Source organism: Macaca fascicularis, chromosome 14, assembly GCF_037993035.2.
Source record: "Macaca fascicularis isolate 582-1 chromosome 14, T2T-MFA8v1.1".
Lineage (NCBI taxonomy): Eukaryota > Metazoa > Chordata > Mammalia > Primates > Cercopithecidae > Macaca > Macaca fascicularis.
This window is the reverse complement of record NC_088388.1, coordinates 7,255,991-7,273,251: the sequence shown is the minus strand read 5'-3', so window position 1 is coordinate 7,273,251 and position 17,261 is coordinate 7,255,991. Positions and strand designations below refer to the sequence as shown.

At 48.8% G+C, this 17,261-nt stretch overlaps 1 protein-coding gene across 10 annotated transcripts in view; it reads left to right on the top strand.

The window, feature by feature from the left end:
• The first annotated feature begins 3,717 nt into the window (after positions 1–3,717).
• The window catches only part of KDM2A (lysine demethylase 2A), a 149,418-nt gene continuing 135,874 nt past the window's right edge, over positions 3,718–17,261 (top strand). For 3 of the 10 annotated variants that reach the window (XM_074013106.1, XM_065527903.2, XM_074013102.1), the window contains exons 1-3: positions 3,718–3,813; positions 4,520–4,699; positions 5,877–6,001. Coding sequence is in view for 2 of the 10 variants with exons in the window: in XM_065527903.2 (XP_065383975.1) it covers positions 5,960–6,001 (42 nt within the window). In the remaining 8 variants the exon portion in view is untranslated. Of the gene's footprint in view, positions 3,814–3,930; positions 4,700–5,876; positions 6,002–16,368; positions 16,560–17,261 lie in introns of those variants that run through there. The other 7 variants (XR_012423023.1, XM_045372202.3, XM_074013103.1 and 4 more) reach the window with 6 other exon arrangements.

The following is a 17,261-nucleotide window of genomic DNA, read 5'->3' as shown; positions in this document are numbered from 1 at the left end:
TGATCCGCTTGCCTCGGCCTCCCAAAGTGTTGGGATTACAGGTGTGAGCCACGGCACCCGGCCAAAGCTTTTTAACCACTGGTTATGCTACCTCCTGGGGAATCTTCACAACCAACTTCTCTATTTTAGTTTAGACCTACACTGTTTGGGACATCTTTACTTCCTCCTTAACATTTAAGGATAAACTGGAAATAGTTTAGCTTAACCAGACTAAAGAGTTCTCTTTTTGCACCGTAAAGTCTCCCAAAAGAAATGGGTGAGTCAGGCGTGGTGGCAGACACCTGTAATCCCAGCTACTTGGAGGTTGAGGTGGGAGAATTGCTTGAACCCAGGAGGTGAAGGTTGCAGTGAGCCGAGATTGAGCCACTGCACTCCAGCCTGGGCAACAAGAGCAAAACTCCATCCCAAAAAAAAGAAAAGAGAATAAAATAAGAGAAAAGAAAAGGGTGACTGGATTTTGACTCTCAGCATTTGTTGGGTCTTAGCTTTGCTCAAAAAGGCAGGGATTTATTAATATCTTATTAAGGTACCAATTTATTTCAGCCAGGGACCCTGTTCTCAGTGCCTCTAGAATGCATTTTTATTTCCTTTTTCCCATATACCATTGTCAGGGTTGAAGCCATAGAGTTCACAGTTCTGGTGGCCTTCTTGGGGAATCCCCCAAGCTCTATTCTCCCTGCAAATGGCTGTTTTAGACCAATGCAGTGAACCTCACAGATCTGTCTTTGCCAATCAGAGCCACTGTGATGGTGGGAGGAATCACCAGCCATCTGTCTATCTCTTATCTCACCCTGCATATCTGCTCTGGAATATTAACAAAGCCTGCCTGTGGAGAAACCATTGTGTATATCTGTTTAAATGTCCCATTCCCCCAACGCAGACTAGTTAACAAATGGTTTTCTACTGGAAAAGAGCTGGCTGCAATCTGACAAATCTTGCTCTACTTGCAGTCCCATTCAAAATAAGTACTACTATTACTGTTCTAGAGCCTTTTTTTGAGGGGGGGCGAGGGGGTGGAGTCTTGCTCTGTAGCCCAAACTGGGTGCATTAGCGCCATCTCGGCTCACTGCAACCTCCACCTCCTGCATTCAAGTGATTCTCCTGCCTCAGCCTCCCAAGTAACTGGGATTATAGGCATGCACCACCATGCCCAGCTAATTTTTTTTTTTTTTTTTTTTTTTTTTTAGTAGAGCCGGGGTTTTGCCATGTTGGCCAGGCTGGTCTTGAACGCCTGACCTCAGGTGATCCACCTGCCTTGGCTTCCCAAAGTTCTGGGATTACAGGTGTAAGCCACTGTGCCCAGCCTGGTCTAAAGCCTTTCTAGGTTTCCTTCCAGCATGCCCACATGAGTTAAACTTGGAGGTATCTGTTCGCCAAGGGTGTGCAACTTACCTTGAGGGTTAATTACTTAAGGGGGTCTGAATGTTAAGAAAAAGGGCAAGACCAAGTTGAGCTACTCCTAGAGACTTTCTCTTTTCCGCCAAGTATTCCCTGGGTTATAAGGGTGAGTAGGAAGGAAATAAAGCTGTTTATTTTGCAAATAGCAACAAGGCCCAACACTTAATCTGACAATGGCAAAAGCTTTCTCTCCTGCTTAAAAAACAAACGAAACAAGCTGCTAACTTTTCCTATACCTACAGAGAGCCAGATGCCTATGGGACCATATCTGGTAGCACCAGTGTGAGAGACTGCTGCTTTTAAAATATATTTTACCACAGTCGGAAAGATTTAAAGAGACTTTAGATCTGATACAGTTTCTGTGATTATCTATTTTGTATCAGTGCTCTGAAAATCTAAGAAGTCTGAACAAAACTGGTATCAAAATAAAGAATATTTCCCAGTGACTAGAATGCAAGAGGATGATATCTTATTAACAAACCTTTTTAGCTGTTTGTGAGATGTTTCAGTCGGCTGTTGGAGTAATTATGCAAGCTCTTTAACCTTTCTATACTTCAGTTGTCTATCTTTAAAATGGATATAGCGCTAACAGGCACTTCAGCTTGTCTCCTAAGGATGTTGTGAAACAAAGCAGGGAATGTCTGTACAAACTCCCCAAGTTCTGCATGCAGAAAAACCTTCTGTGGTAATAAATAATAATACCTTGCACTGACGTAGCGCTTTTACCTTGGAGTTCAAGCCTTGATAGAATTAGAAGGTATCATTATTTTAATTGTCTCGCTAACGTCCTCCTGAAAGGGTTGATGGCTGTTTATGCAGGTTACATGATTCACTCCATGCCCTACCTCTCTGCTCCATTCCCTGCTTCCAGGAGTCAGAACCTGAAGAGTGGGAAACCAAGGCAGGGAGAAAAAGATTTGTGTGACACCGCTCAACAAGGGCGTAGTGGAGCCAGTAGTGCCAACCCCGATGTGTAACGCCCCAGCCACCATCCTTTGTGGGATTTAGAATTTAAACGGGCCCCAGAGCAAGAGATTGGCTGGGGAAATGCCCGGATCGCGGCTGGGCTGCTCGCATGGCATTGCTCGGGTACCTCCGGCCGGGCTCCGTCGACGTTCGGAGCCTGCTGGCCCGTCGGACAGCTGTCGGGCTGCGGGAGCCGGTCCGTGGGCAGGGCCGGCGCAGCTCGGGCGGCCGCTGCCCCGTCGCTGACCCCCGCGCGAAGCTGCGCGCACCAAGAGGAGACATCTTCCCGGTCGGGCCTCCCGCGCCCGCCACGGCCCGGGGCGGCAGGGTCGGGCCGGGGGCCGGGGGCGGCCCGCGCACCCCTCCGTGGGGGGCGCCCCGACTCGCCGGGGGCGGGGTCACGTCCCACCCGGGCCGCCGGGGGCACCGGCGCGGCGGAAAGCTGAGCGTGGCCGAGGAGCGGGGGCTTCCTGGGCCACCTCGCCAGGCGCCTCCGGCCGGCGGTGGGCGCGCCGGCCGCCGCCGCCCCCGGGCCGTCGCGGAGACCGTTCCTGCGCCTGGTACCTGTGGACGCCCTTGTTAAGCGCCTGCAGCTCCCCCAGGGAGCCGAGCCCAGGACAGACATGCTACTCCTGTTTCCTGCCCCTTCGGAGCGACGAGCAGTGGGTGAGGCGGGGCCAGGCCGCTGCACCGAGGAGCCCCCGGGCCCAGGGCGGACGGGCCCCGTGGCGGCGGCGCCGGGGCCTGCCTAGGGATGGCGGGCAGGCCGGCCTCGGCCCACCGGCCAGCACGCGAAGGGAAGGCAGCCGGCGGCCATGCACCCCTTCCCTGCGCCCTCTCGCCCTGGGCAGGCCTGAGCCGGGAGCCCAGGTCGCGCAGGCCCAGCCCGGCGACCTGACCCCGGGAGACCCTGCTTTGAGGCGGGCATCGGTTGCCCTGGCCCAGGCCTCCCGGCCCTCAGGTTGTGTGACTGTGACGGGCCGCCTGGGGCCGAGGGCGGTTGAAGGGGAAGGGGGCGCATGTCTCTCACTGCTTGGGGGGGTGATATGCTTTGTAGGGGGTCGGGGGGGGTCACCACCCTCCCAAGGGGGGTGGGGGAGGGCGACCGGCGCAGCTGGCCGCGAGGGGCGGGGTCACAGAGGCGAAGTGTGTGTGAGGGTGCGTGGGGGGAGGGCGCGCGGAGGAGGATCGGTGCCCTTCGCGCAGGCGCGAGCAGCCGGCCGGGCCCGAGCCCTGGAAGAACGCCGACGGGGAGCGGGGGCGGCGGGCCGGCGGGAGGGCGGGCGGGCGGGCGGGCGGGCGGCCTGACGCGAGGGGGCGCAGGGAGCCGCGTCGGCGTCGCGGGGCGCGGGCGATTCGAGGCCGACGCATCCGCGCGTGCGCGCGCCGGCGGTGTGTCCGCGTTAGAGGGGAGTGACGCGTGCGCGTTCACGCGCGCCCGGGAGAGCGGTAAGAAGCGCAGGGAGGCCTGAAGGGGGTGGGGGGTGGAGAGGCGAGCTGGAGGAGGGGTGGGGAGGTGGCGCCTGCGCAGTGCGCCTCGGAGGAGCTGTGTGTATGTGAGAGTCTGACGGGTTCAAAATGGCGGCTGCTGCTTCAGCGGCTCCTCCTGTGTGAGGGAAACAACACCCCTCCCCGGCAGCGGCGGCGGCGGCTCGCGGAGCACCTTCCCAGCGGCTGGGCCTGTCGCCGCTCTGTCTTTCCTGGGCAGGGGGCGCTCCGGGAGGAGGGGCAACGCCAGGGGGCCCATCCCCCGGAATCCCTCCTCTGCGACTGGGGAGTAGCCAGGGGGCTCGTCCCGCAGCGCGGAGCCGGAGCTGAGGGGGAGACGCGAGGGGAGCCAGGGCCCCCAACCCGGCGTGCCGCGCCGCTCCCGCCCTGTCCGCCCCCCGGGGCCGGGGCCCGCGTTCCGGGGGGCCGGGGCGGCGCGGGGAGCCTCGGGCCGGCCGGTCTCAGCTGATCGGCCGCTGCTCCCGGAGGCGACCAGCCCCTGCTGGCCGAGGGCACGGCGAGGAGGGCGCTCCCTGCGGCCGGGGCCGGCCCGGGGCTCGGGCCCGGGCTGCTGACCACTGGCCCGGGGGAGGCGGGGGCGCCCCGGGCTCGGCGCCGAGGGGTCGCGCTCGCCTCTCCTGACGCCTCCGACTCCCGGTCTCCAAAGCCAGAAGAGGAGGTTTGATTCAGCAACTGTTTGCTCCCTTTTCCTGGTCGCTCTGACCCTCTCTGGATACTGGGTTGATCCACGGAAAAACCGAAGACGACGTTTGGGATTTAATTATTCCTCTCAGCTTTGGAATCTTTTACTTCTCACTTGGACAGGAACTCAAGAGCAGAATCTCCGGTGAGTTTCCCCCTCCCCCCTCATTTGGAAGTTTGGTTGACTGTGTTATCCAAAGACTGAATGTAAAGTTTCTATTTCTTTTTCCGATGGGTGAACCTTTGAAACGCCTTTTCCTGGGGGAGCCCAGCGACATTCGCCCTTTTTCCTCTCCGGCCCTGGCTGCTCCAAGCCCGGGTGGTCGTCGCCCAGGGGGTGCAAGCACGGTTTCCCTCCGGACTTGGGGCCAGGGCTTCCTCCGGGAGGGCTCTGCCACCAACTGCTCTCGCAAACTGTGTCATCGGGTCCTCTGGTCTCGTAGCAGTTTTGAAAGGATGCTGTTAACGTGGCTGTAATGTAGTGACAAAAACGGGGGGAACCTGCGTTCTCAATGGAAGCCATTATCCACGAGAATATTTAGAAAAAAGGAAACCCTTTCTTGGTATTGCCGATTGACCGTCGCGCCGGCCGGTCTTTTATTGCATTTTTGGACAAGATGTATTTTCCTCGTATCCATAGATGCGATCGTTTGTTTTATTACTTTATCCAAAAAGATCAGATGGAATTTTGGTCCTTGATTTGCGCCTCTGAAATTTGTTTCGGAGTTGTGCACATCTTGTGTTGGGGTGGAGGGTAGATTTGAGAATGAAAAGACCCGGGGAGTCTAGAAAGGAAGGCGACGATTGTGCACGGCCTTACAGGAGGGGTATGGGAAATTGTTTTGGGGTCATTTAAATCCTAATTTCTTGTCCTCTTTTTACATAGTCTGCCCTTCTTTCCTTTAGTTTCTGATTACTGGTGAGAGAGAACTAATTTGGTTAGGATTGGGATTAGTTCAGTGGTGTTTCACCTGGTCAGCTCTCTAGAGATAAAAGCCCTGAGCTTTTTTTTTCTTGCTGATGCTGTCACGAAGGGGATCCTTGCTAGTGGCAATCCTGTGGGGAGAAACTAGTGGTGTGGCCCATCCACAAGGAACTGAAACCAACATCTCGTTTCGTCTAGGCCTCCGACAGTTGTAATGTGATTAATGTTGAACAAGACATGGAACCACTTGCCCAAAAGCAGAAAGGTCCCAAACTCATGAAGAGGAACCTGATTTTTCAGAGAACCTTTAACAGTTACCTTAAATACTCCTTTCCGTGAACAGAAAGCACAAGTTTGAGAATGAGTTCTCATTTATGCTTGTATCATTATTCTTTAGTGTTGCAATCTGGTTCCTAAGGAGGAAGAGGAAGGCAGCCCTGGAGTGGTTTCTTTACAGTAATTTCAACAGAAGAGTGAGAGATGGAACCCGAAGAAGAAAGGATTCGTTACAGCCAGAGATTGGTTAGTATTTTCTCCCCCCACCACACCCTCCAGTTTTGAAGTAGGATAACTGTTTTGTTTCCATTTGTGAATATACTGTGAATCTGTGATTAAAACTTTTCAGGTGACTTTTCTGTGCACCAGAGGAGGGGGAAAGGTGTATTAATATTGAATTTGGCTTTTGGCCAAAAATATTTTATGTTTTATATATTTATCCTGTTTGGAAATGGAGTTCTATGTAGCCTTTAGCTTTTATAGAAACCATTGTATACCCAAGGATTTTGTGGATTACAATGTGACAAAGATTCCTAATTTTACAATACTGACATTGTAATACACCTGATTAAGTTAGATTATAAATTTTGGGGGCAAAGCTGTTTGAGGAAGGATAGTTGAATACATTTTTTAAGATTTGATTTGTGACTTTGAGCTGGGGAGTAGAACTATGAATTATTCTCTTTTGTTTTATAAATTAACACTTTGGTAGCTTTGAAGGGTTGTTGGGATTGATTGAAGACAGGTAGAATACTGGATGCTGATAAAGTTCTGTGTTTTGGGAGGAATGTATGAGATGTTGTTGAAAGAAATTTTAGACATGATTTGAAAGGATTAGCTTATATCTGTATACGAACACTTGGATCCTTTAAGCCATGTTTTCCTCTTAAGGTTTCCCTATTGGAGTTTAAGAATTCAATTTTTGTTTTTCTTAGCCAAAGAGAGCTTTATTAATAATCTCACAGTATTAATAAAAACTTGAATTTGTGTTTGAAGAGTGGGCAATGAGGAAAGCCACAGAATTGTATGTAGTATGTGAAATTTGCTGAACTGAAAGGCCTAGAAGATTACTAAAGGAATTTATGGTGGTTTTATTTGGCTCTGCATTTTAGATTGAATTTAGGAGAAAACGAATGGTTCTCCAATACATTTTCTAGTGATCCTTACTCTTTTTGAGAAAAGACTTATTATTTATTTTTATTGAGATCGAGTCTTACTCTATCGCCCAGGCTTGGAGTGCAGCAGCGTGGTCTGAGCTCACCGCAACCTCCGCCTCCCGGGTTCAAGTGATCCTCCTGCCTCAGCCTCCGAAGTAGCTGGGACTGTAGTTACAGGCCACCACGCCCAGCTAATTTTTGTATTTTTAGTAGAGAATGGAGTTTTACCATGTTGGCCAGGAAGATCTTGATCTCCTGACCTTGTGATCCACCCGCCTTGGCCTCCCAAAGTGCTGGGATTACAGACGTGAGCCACCGTACCTGGCCATGGCCTGTTTTTTATTTTTATTTATTTATTTTTATTTTTATATTGATTGATTGATTGATTGATTGAGGCAGGGTCTGGCTCTGTTGCCCAGGCTGGAGTGCAGTGGCGCGATCTCTGCTCACTGCAAGCTCTGCCTCCCGGGTTCACGCCATTCTCCTGCCTCAGCCTCCTGAGTAGCCAGGACTATTGCGCCCGGCTAATTTTTTGTACTTTTAGTGGAGACGGGGTTTCACCATGTTAGGCAGGATGGTCTCGATCTCCTGACCTTGTGATCTGCCCACCTCGGCCTCCCGAAGTGCTGGGATTACAGGCGTGAGCCACCGTGCCCGGCCTTTTATTTTTATTTTTATAGACAGGATTTTGCTCTGCCCAGGGTGAAGTTCAGTGGTGTGATTATAACTCACTGTAGTCTCAAATTCTTGGGCTCAAGCAATCTTCCATTCCAGCCTCCTGAGTAGCTGGGACTACAGTCATGTGCCACCATGCCAGGCTAATTTTCAGATTTTTTTTTTTTTTTCTTAGAGACGGGGTCTTGCTATGTTGCCCATGCTAGTCTTGAACTCCTGGCCTTAAGCAATCCTCCCACCTTGGCATCACAAAGTGCTGGGATTACAAGCGTGAGCCACAGTACCTGGCATATTTATTTATTTGTTTTGTGACTGCTAGAAAGGCTTGGTGTATATTGGGAAGTATATATTCAGCATGCATATATTCCGGTGAGCCTAATTTCAGAGATTTGTCTCGTTCCCAATTCATGTGTTGAGATTATAATTCTTCATCTCTAACTTTGTAGAAATTAAGCGTATCCATAGTGCAATATTGTATCATTGTGATATATATATATTTTACATTTCTTGAATTAAACTTTTTTTTGGGAACAGAAAAAGAGACGATGCCATAAAACTCCTTTCCCAGGTAGTTATTGCTATATGGAATTCACTTTTTATCATGTCAAGTTGTTAGGTAGATATCTAAGGGATTTTGCAGTCCAGACTTTAAAGGAAGAGCCTTTCTAGCAAGCAAAACTTTTCACTTTTTTTTTTGAGACGGAGTTTCACTCTTGTCACCCAGGCTGGTGTCCATTGGCACTATCTCTGCTTACTACGACCTCTTCCTCCTGGGTTCAAGTGATTCTCCTGTCTCAGCCTCCAGAGTAGCTGAGATTACAGGTGCCTACCACCACACCTGGCTGATTTTTGTATTTTTAGTAAAGGCAGGGTTTCACCTTGTTGGCCAGGCTGGTCTCGAACTCCTGACCTCTGGTGATCCGCCTGCCTCAGCCTCCCGAAGTGCTGGGATTACAGGCATGAGCCACTGCGCCCGGACTTTTGGGTTTTGTTGTTTGTTTTGAGAACGAGTCTTACTCTGTTGCACAGGCTGGAGTGCAGTGGCACTATCGGGGCTCACTTACAACCTCTGGCTCCCAGATTCAGGTGATTCTCCTGCCTCAGCATCCCGAGTAGCTGGGACTACAGGTGCCTGCCACTACACCCAGATAATTTTTGTATTTTTAGTAAAGATGGAATTTCACCATGTTGGCCAGGCTGGTCTCGAACTCCTGACCTCAAATGATCCATCCACATCGGCCTCCCAAATTGCTGGGATTACAGGTGTGAGCCACTGTGCCTGGCTTCACTTCTTTTTTTTTGTTTGTTTTTTGTTTTTTGTTTTTTGAGACGGAGTCTCGCTCTGTCGCCCAGGCTGGAGTGCAGTGGCGCGATCTCGGCTCACTGCAAGCTCCGCCTCCTGGGTTTACGCCATTCTCCTGCCTCAGCCTCCTGAGTAGCTGGGACTACAGGCGCCCGCCACCGCACCCGGCTAATTTTTTGTATTTTTAGTAGAGACGGGGTTTCACCGTGGTCTCGATCTCCTGACCTTGTGATCCGCCCGCCTCGGCCTCCCAAAGTGCTGGGATTACAGGCGTGAGCCACCGCGCCCGGCCCACTTATTTTATTTTATTTTATTTTATTTTTTTGAGACAGAGTCTCACTCTCGCCCAGAGTGCAATGGCGCGATCTTGGCTCACTGCAACCTCTGCCTCCCGGGTTCAAACGAGTCTCCTGCCTCAGCTTCCCAAGTAGCTGCGATTACAGGCGCCTGCCACCATACCCGGCTAATTTTTTTGTATTTTTAGTTGAGACGGGGTTTTGCTACATTGGCCAGGCTGGTTTCGAACTCCTGACCTCAGGTGATCTACCCACTTCAGCCTCCCAAAGTGCTGGGATTACAGGTGTAAGCCACTGCACCTGGCCCACTTTTTTTTTTTTTTTTAAAAAAAACAAGGTAGGGAGGTATAGTGGGAAGGAGAGACAAGTACTCTTGACTTTTGTCTTGGCAAGATTTTTTTTTTTCTTTTTTTCTTTAAGTTGTAAGGTGATTGCTACCTGTTGCATACATTAACCCTTAACTAGCATATGTTTTCTTTTGTTTAATGTGCTATCTTAGCAGTGTTTGTGTAAGAGGGCACATTATATATTTGGAGGGAACTTTCTTTTTCTTTTTTTTTTTTTTTTTGAGACGGAGTTTTGCTCTGTGGCCCAGGCTGGAGTGCAGTGGCGCGATCTCAGCTCACTGCAAGCTCCACCTCCCGGGTTCACACCATTCTCTTGCCTCAGCCTGAGTAGCTAGTACTACAGGCACCCGCTGCCACGCCTGGCTAGTTTTTTGTTTTTTATATTTTTTAGTAGAGGCAGGGTTTCACCATGTTAGCCAGGATGGTCTCAATGTCCTGACCTCGTAATCCGCCTGCCTCGGCCTCCCAAAATGGTGGAATTACAGGCGTGAGCCACTGCGCCTGGCCTGGAGGGAACTTTCTTATTTGTTGTTTTTTTTTTTTTTTGAGACGGAGTCTCACTCTGTCGCCCAGCCTGGAGTGCATGGCCGGATCTCAGCTCACTGCAAGCTCCGCCTTCTGGGTTTACACCATTCTCCTGCCTCAGCCTCCCGAGTAGCTGGGACTACAGGCGCCCGCCACCTCGCCCGGCTAGTTTTTTGTATTTTTTTTTAGTAGAGACGGGGTTTCACCGTGTTAGCCTGGATGGTCTCGATTTCCTGACCTTGTGATCCGCCCGTCTCAGCCTCCCAAAGTGCTGGGATTACAGGCTTGAGCTACCGCGCCCGGCCTTCTTATTTGGTTTTTTTTTTTTTTTTTCCTTTTTTTGAGATAGGGTCTGTCTTTGTCGCCCAGTCTAGAGTGCAGTGGCGTGACCACAGGGCATAGAAGCCTCAACATCCTGGTCTCAAGTGATCTTCCCACGTCAGCTTCCCAGGTAGCTAGGACTACAACCCTGTGCCACCATGCCTTGCTAATTTTTGTATTTTTTGTAGAGGTAGGGTTTTGCCATGTTCCGAAGGCTAGTCTTGAACTCCTGGGCTCAAACAATCTGCCCACCTTGGCCTCCCAACAAGTCATTTTTGGAAAAAAAAAATCAGAAATAACTAGTTAAGGGCTGGGTGTGGTGACTCACGCCTATAATCCCATCACTTTGGGAGGCCTAGGCAGGAGGATCACCTGAGGTCAAGAGTTTGAAACCAGCCTGGCCAACATGGTGAAACCCCATCTCTACTAAAAATACAAAAATTAGCTGGGCACTGGGGGTGGTGGTTCGTGCCTGTAATCCTAGCTACTGGGGAGGCTGAGGCAGAAGAATTGCTTGAACTTGGGAGGTGGAGGTTGCACTGAGCTGAGATTGCGCCACTGCACTCCAGCCTGGGTGACAGTGAGACTCCATCTCAAAAAAAAAAAAAAAAAAAAAAAATTAGCCGGGCGTGGTGTAGGGTGCCTGTAATCCCAGCTACTCAGGAGGCTGAGTCAGGAGAATCACTTGAACCTGAGAAGCAGAGGTTGCAGTGAACCGAGATCACACCATTGCACTCTGGCCTGGGTGACTGAGCGAGACTCCGCCTCAAAAAAAAAAAAAAAAAAAGGCCAAGGGCCCTGTCTCATGCCTGTAATCCCAGAACTTTGGGAGGCCGAGGCGGGCCCATCACCTGAGGTTGGGAGATTGAGACCAGCCTGACACAACATGGAGAAACCCCTTCTCTCCTGAAAATACAAAATTAACCGAGTGTGGTGGTGCATGCCTGTAATCCCAGCTACTAAGGAGGCTGAGGCAGGAGAATCACTTGAACCCACGAGACAGGTTGCGCTGAGCCAAGATCATGCTGTTGTACTCCAGCCTGGGGAACCAGAGCAAAACTCCATTTAAAAAAAAAAAAAAGGAATAACTAGTTTTAAAAAATTGTTTTTTGCCAGTTATGGTGACTCACACCTATACTCCCAGCACTTTGGGAGGCCGGGGAGGGAGGATTACTTGAGTGCAGGAGTTCGAGACCAGTCTGGGCAACATAGACCCCCATTTCTCACACAAAGATTGTTTTTTGGCTGGGCGCGGTTGCTCAGGCCTGTAATCCCAGCAGTTTGGGAGGCCGAGGTGGGTGGATCACTTGAGGTCAGGAGTTTGAGACCAGCCTGACCAACAAGGTGAAACCCTGTCTCTACTAAAAATACAAAAATTAGCCGGGCGTGGTGGCAAGCGCCCGTGGTCCCAGCTACTCAGGAGGCTGAGACAGGAGAATTGCTTGAACCCAGGAGGTGGAGGTTGCAGTGAGCTGAGATGGCACCACTGCACTCCAACCTGGGCGACAGAGCGAGACTCTGTCTCAAAAAAAAAAAAAAAAAAAGAAAAAAAAAAGGGTTGTTTTTCCAAGCTTCGTTATTTACCTATTACATGTGGAAAAGAAATGCGCCTTTGAAGATGGTGTATATGTGTAGATTTGGAACGTAAGCTACACTTTCTGGAACTAGAATATTTTACATTGTTGGAGTTGAACAGCTAGGAATTGACAAGGGTGTATAAACAATGGCTTCTCCTAAACAAGACTTAATTTTTTTTTTTTTTTTTTTTTGAGAGGGAGTCTGGCTCTGTCGCCCAGGCTGGAGTGCAGTGGCCGGATCTCAGCTCACTGCAAGCTCCGCCTCCCGGGTTTACGCCATTCTCCTGCCTCAGCCTCCCGAGTAGCTGGGACTACAGGCGCCCGCCACCTCGCCCGGCTAGTTTTTTTTTGTATTTTTTAGTAGAGATGGGGTTTCACCGTGTTCGCCAGGATGGTCTTGATCTCCTGACCTCGTGATCCGCCCGTCTCGGCCTCCCAAAGTGCTGGGATTACAGGCTTGAGCCACCGCGCCCGGCCAAGACTTAATTTTTTTTAGGTAATGAAAATATTAGTACTTTTGTATATAGATTGCCAGAACAAAGCCAGATCTCTGAGGCGAGTTTGTATACCTGAGGAGGTACTCAAGTGGGAGGGATAGAAGCTTCCTTTTGATGCCGGGGTGGGTTGTTCTGAGGTAACAATGATTTATTTCTGTATTTCTTTTTTTTTTGGAGACAGGGTGTTACTCTGTGCACAGGCTAGAGTGCAGTGGCGTGATCATAGCTCATTGTAGCTTCAACCGCCTGGCTCAAGTGATCCTCCCATCTCAACATGGGACTATAGCTGGGACTACAGGCATGTGCCACCATACCTGGCTAATTTTTAATTTTTTCTGTAAAGGCAGGCTCTCCCTGCTCAGGCTGTTCAGGCTGGTATGGTTTTTTTTGCTCAGTCTGGTCTTGAACTCCCAGACTCAAGTGATCCACCTTGGCTTCCCAAAGTGCTGGGATTACAGGTGTGAGCCACTATGCCTGGTGTGCTTGTCAATCTTGATGAAATTGAGAGCTTTTAGCACTTTCGTCTAGCAAAAAAAATAAAAAACAAATGGAGAGCTTTTCTTTTTTTTTTTTTTTTTTTTTTTTTTTGAGACGGAGTCTCGCTCTGCCGCCCAGGCTGGAGTGCAGTGGCCGGATCTCAGCTCACTGCAAGCTCCGCCTCCCGGGTTCACGCCATTCTCCTGCCTCAGCCTCCCGAGTAGTTGGGACTACAGGCGCCTGCCACCGCGCCCGGCTAGTTTTTTGTATTTTTTAGTAGAGACGGGGTTTCACCGTGTTAGCCAGGATGGTCTCGATCTCCTGGCCTCGTGATCCGCCCGTCTCGGCCTCCCAAAGTGCTGGGATTACAGGCTTGAGCCACCGCGCCCGGCAGGAGAGCTTTTCTAAAAGATGTTATTATATTATCACATATTCAATCCTGTTAACTTGTCTTACATATAATTCTCTATGAAATAGCTAAATCATTTATCTGTTGCAAGGAACTGGGGCCGCTGAAACTCTGGTAATAGTCCCACCTTTCCTTGGGTTACCCTTGAAAGTGTCTCCCCAAATTCAGCAGCGATTACCAGATTATCTTTTTTTAAATTTAATTATTTTTTTTTTTTTTTTTGAGGTGGAGTTTTGCTCTTGTTGCCCAGGCTGTAGTGCAGTGGTGCAATCTGGGCTCACCGCAACCTCCCCCTCCCGGGTTCAAGCGATTCTCCTGCTTCAGCCTCCAAGTAGCTGGGATTACAGGCATGCATCACTGTGCCCGGCTAATTTTGTATTTTAAGTAGATATGGGGTTTCACGACGTTAGCCAGGCTGGTTTCAAACTCCTGACCTCAGGCCATCTGTCCTCCTGGGCCTTCCAAAGTGCTGGGATTACAGGCGTGAGCTACCATGCCTGGCCCTTTTTTTTTTTTTTTTTCCTTTTCTATACGGGGTCTTACTCTGTTACCCAGGCTAGAGTGCAATGGCACTACCACTGCAGCATCAGCCTCCCCAGGTGATCCTCTTACCTCAGTCTCCTGAGTGGCTTGGACCACAGATACATGCCACCACACCTGGCTTATTTTTAAAATCTTTCTAGAGACAGGTTTTCACTTGTTGCCCAGGCTGGTCTTGAACTCCTGGGCTTAGGTGATCCTCTCTCCTGCCTGGAGGCCTCTCCAGCCTCCCCAGGTCTTGGGATTATAAGTGTGAGCCACTGTACCTGGTCCCCCTTCCCACCCTGAGGTCTTTTTGACTGGGAATGGACTAAGTAAAATAGAATATTTATTTTAAGCCTTTTTTTTTTTTCTAGTATGAAAGTATAACGTTAACTAGAAAAAATTATATGTGGGCTACATTGTTGAATTAGTTTATTTCTAATTATTTTATGAGGTTTAGTCTTTAGTCTGTGTTGGTAGAGAGCACACTGGTCTCATTGTTGCGGCCTCCCTCCTAATAAATGTAGGAAAAACTTGACCATTTTTGAGTGATTCAAAAATGCAGATAATGATGGAGCTAATTTTTTATTCTTACATGTCAGTCTTCCACAGTAAGCTATATTTTGGGCCCGTAGAATGAGGGTTATATTTAAGCCCTATCATTTTCTGTTTTATTTTGCTGAGCACTAATCACTACTGTACTTTGTGTATAGCTTCCCACTAGAGTATAAGCTCCTTGAAAGTTGGGACGTCGTTTTTGTTGATGCTATGTGCTAGATGCTTCAAATAGGGCCTAACACATAGCAAGTGCTGAATAAGTATTTGTCGATATTGTTGAAAGCCCTAATATATGCTCTTTTTTGCTACCAATTTTCTTGAATGCCAGTAGTAAGCCACTAGAGTGGAGGAGGGTCTGGATGCAGTGGCTCACACCTGTGGTCCCAGCTACTCAGGAGGTTGAGGCAGAAGTATCACTTGAGCCCAGGGGCTTAAGGCTGTGGTGAGCTATGACTGTGCCAGTGCACTCCAGCTTGGGCTACAGAGCAAGACCCTGTCTCTAAAAAAATTAATAAATTAGAATAGAGGACACTTTGGCAGGTAGGGATGAGGAGGATATCTGGATATTGGGTCTTGCAGCGTAGATAAGAACCAGAGACCTAAACTGTAACAAATAAAAACGTATGCGTAGCACACATCTCAGAATACCACATTGATGGTATTTGGTATTCGGACTGTTAGAACAAATAATAAAGTGTCTAGTTGACTTTAAAAGTTTAGTGTGGCCAGATGTGGCTTACACCTGTAATCCCAGCACTTTGGGAGGCCAAGGGGAGTAGATTGCTTGACGTCAGGACTTCAAGACCAGCCTGACCAACATGGTGAAACCCTGTCTCTACTAAAAATACAAAAATTAGCCGGGCATAGTGGCACCACATGCCTGTAATCCCAGCTACCCAAGAGGCTGAGACAGGAGAATCGCTTGAACTTGTGAGGCAGAGGTTGCCGTCAGCTGAGATCATGCCACTGCACTCCAGCCTGGGTGACAGAGAGACACTCCGTCTCAAAAAATTAAAAAAAAAAAAAAAAAAGTGAAGTTTAGTCTGAGTTTTAAGCTCTCCTATTCTTTGTGAGACAGTTTCACTATGGTCACTCAGGCTGGAGTGCAATGGCGTGATCTCGGCTCACTGCAACCTCCGCCTCCCGGGTTCAACCGATTCTTCCGCCTCAGTCTCCCTAGTAGCTGGGATTACAGGTGACCGCCACCCCCGCCTGGCTGATTTTTGTATTGTTTTAGTAGAGACAGGGTTTCACCATGTTGGTCAGGCTGGTCTCAAACTCCTGACCTCCAGTGATCCGCCCACCTCGGCCTCCCAAAGTGTTGGGATTACAGGCATGAGCCACCATGCCTGTAGTTCCCTTGTTCTAACCCTGTCCTAAACTGTGCCTAGGTTTTACTGACCTTTAGACAGCCTTAAAGCTGTGAAGTTGCAAGTGATGATGTTTGTGTTATTCTCAGATCTTGGTTTTGGTTATTAAGTCAAGGAATTGATACATTATGTATATCATGTAGATAGACATACATTCTTTGTATCTTTCTATTTTGGGGGGGTAATGGACACTCTTAATTAGGTTTCATTAATTTTCTCTGTTTATCTCACTTTGGGAATAGTACTTTATTTTTGCATTGCACTTTCACATCAAAAAGAGTTAAAATTCAGTAAAAATTTATTATATGTCAGATAGTAGGTTAGGTTCTTTCATATATATTACCTTATTTAATTCTCAAAAGAACTTTGTAAGGTAGATGGTATAGTTTTAAATCTTGATTTTTTTTTTTTTTTTTTTTTTTTTAATTATGGAGAGAGAGGCCCAGAGAGGGGCCATGACTTGCCCAAGATCACAGAGTTGGTAAGAGGTGAAACCAGACCTTGAACTCAGGTACCCTGACTCCAAACTCCAAGTTTCTTCTGTCATATCATCCAGTGTCTCTTATGTACTTTATACAGAAAACAGGCTGGGTGCAGTGGTTCACGCCTGTAATCCCAGCACTTTGTGAGGCCGAGGCGGGCAGATCACCTGTGGTCAGGAGTTCGAGACCAGCCTGGTCAACATGACGAAACCCCATCTCTACTAAAAATACAAAATTAGCTGGACATGGTGGTGCACACCTGTAGTCTGAGCTACTCGGGATGCTGAGGTAGGAGAATTGCCTGAACCCGGAAGGTGGAAGTTGCAGTGAGCTGAGATCACGACATCGCATTCTAGCCTGGGTGACGATAGTGAAACTCCATCTCAAATAATATTATTAATAATAATAACTACTCTTACTGCACTGTGTGTAGGCTGAGTACTTTCTCTTTTTTTGAGGCTACTTTAATATTTTCTCTTTTTTTTTTTTTGAGATGGAGTTTCGCTCGTCGCTCAGGTTGGAGTGTAGTGGTGCGATCTTAGCTCACTGCAACCTCTGCCTCCCAGGTTAAGGCGATTCTCCTGTCTCAGCCTCCCTAGTAGCTGGGATTACAGGTGTGTGCCACCATGCCTGGCCAATTTTTGTATTTTTAGTAGAGATGGGGTTTTACCATATTGGCCAGGCTGGTCTGGAACTCCTGACCTCAGGTGATCCACCTGCCTTGGTCTCCCAGAATACTGAGATTGCAGGCATGAACCACCACTCCCCGCCTACTTTAACATTTTCTTCCTGACGTCTGTCTGCTTAACATCCTGAATGAGATAGCTATAAATATTTGATAGCCAGTGTTTGATCATGTTTCAAAAAAAGATGGTACATTCTTTCTTTTCATGAACTTTGAACTTATTGCACTTGATCTGTTAAAATAGCAGTATTGTGCAGTTTGTGTGTATGTCAAGGCTTTTATTTATGTATGTCACTCATATCCTT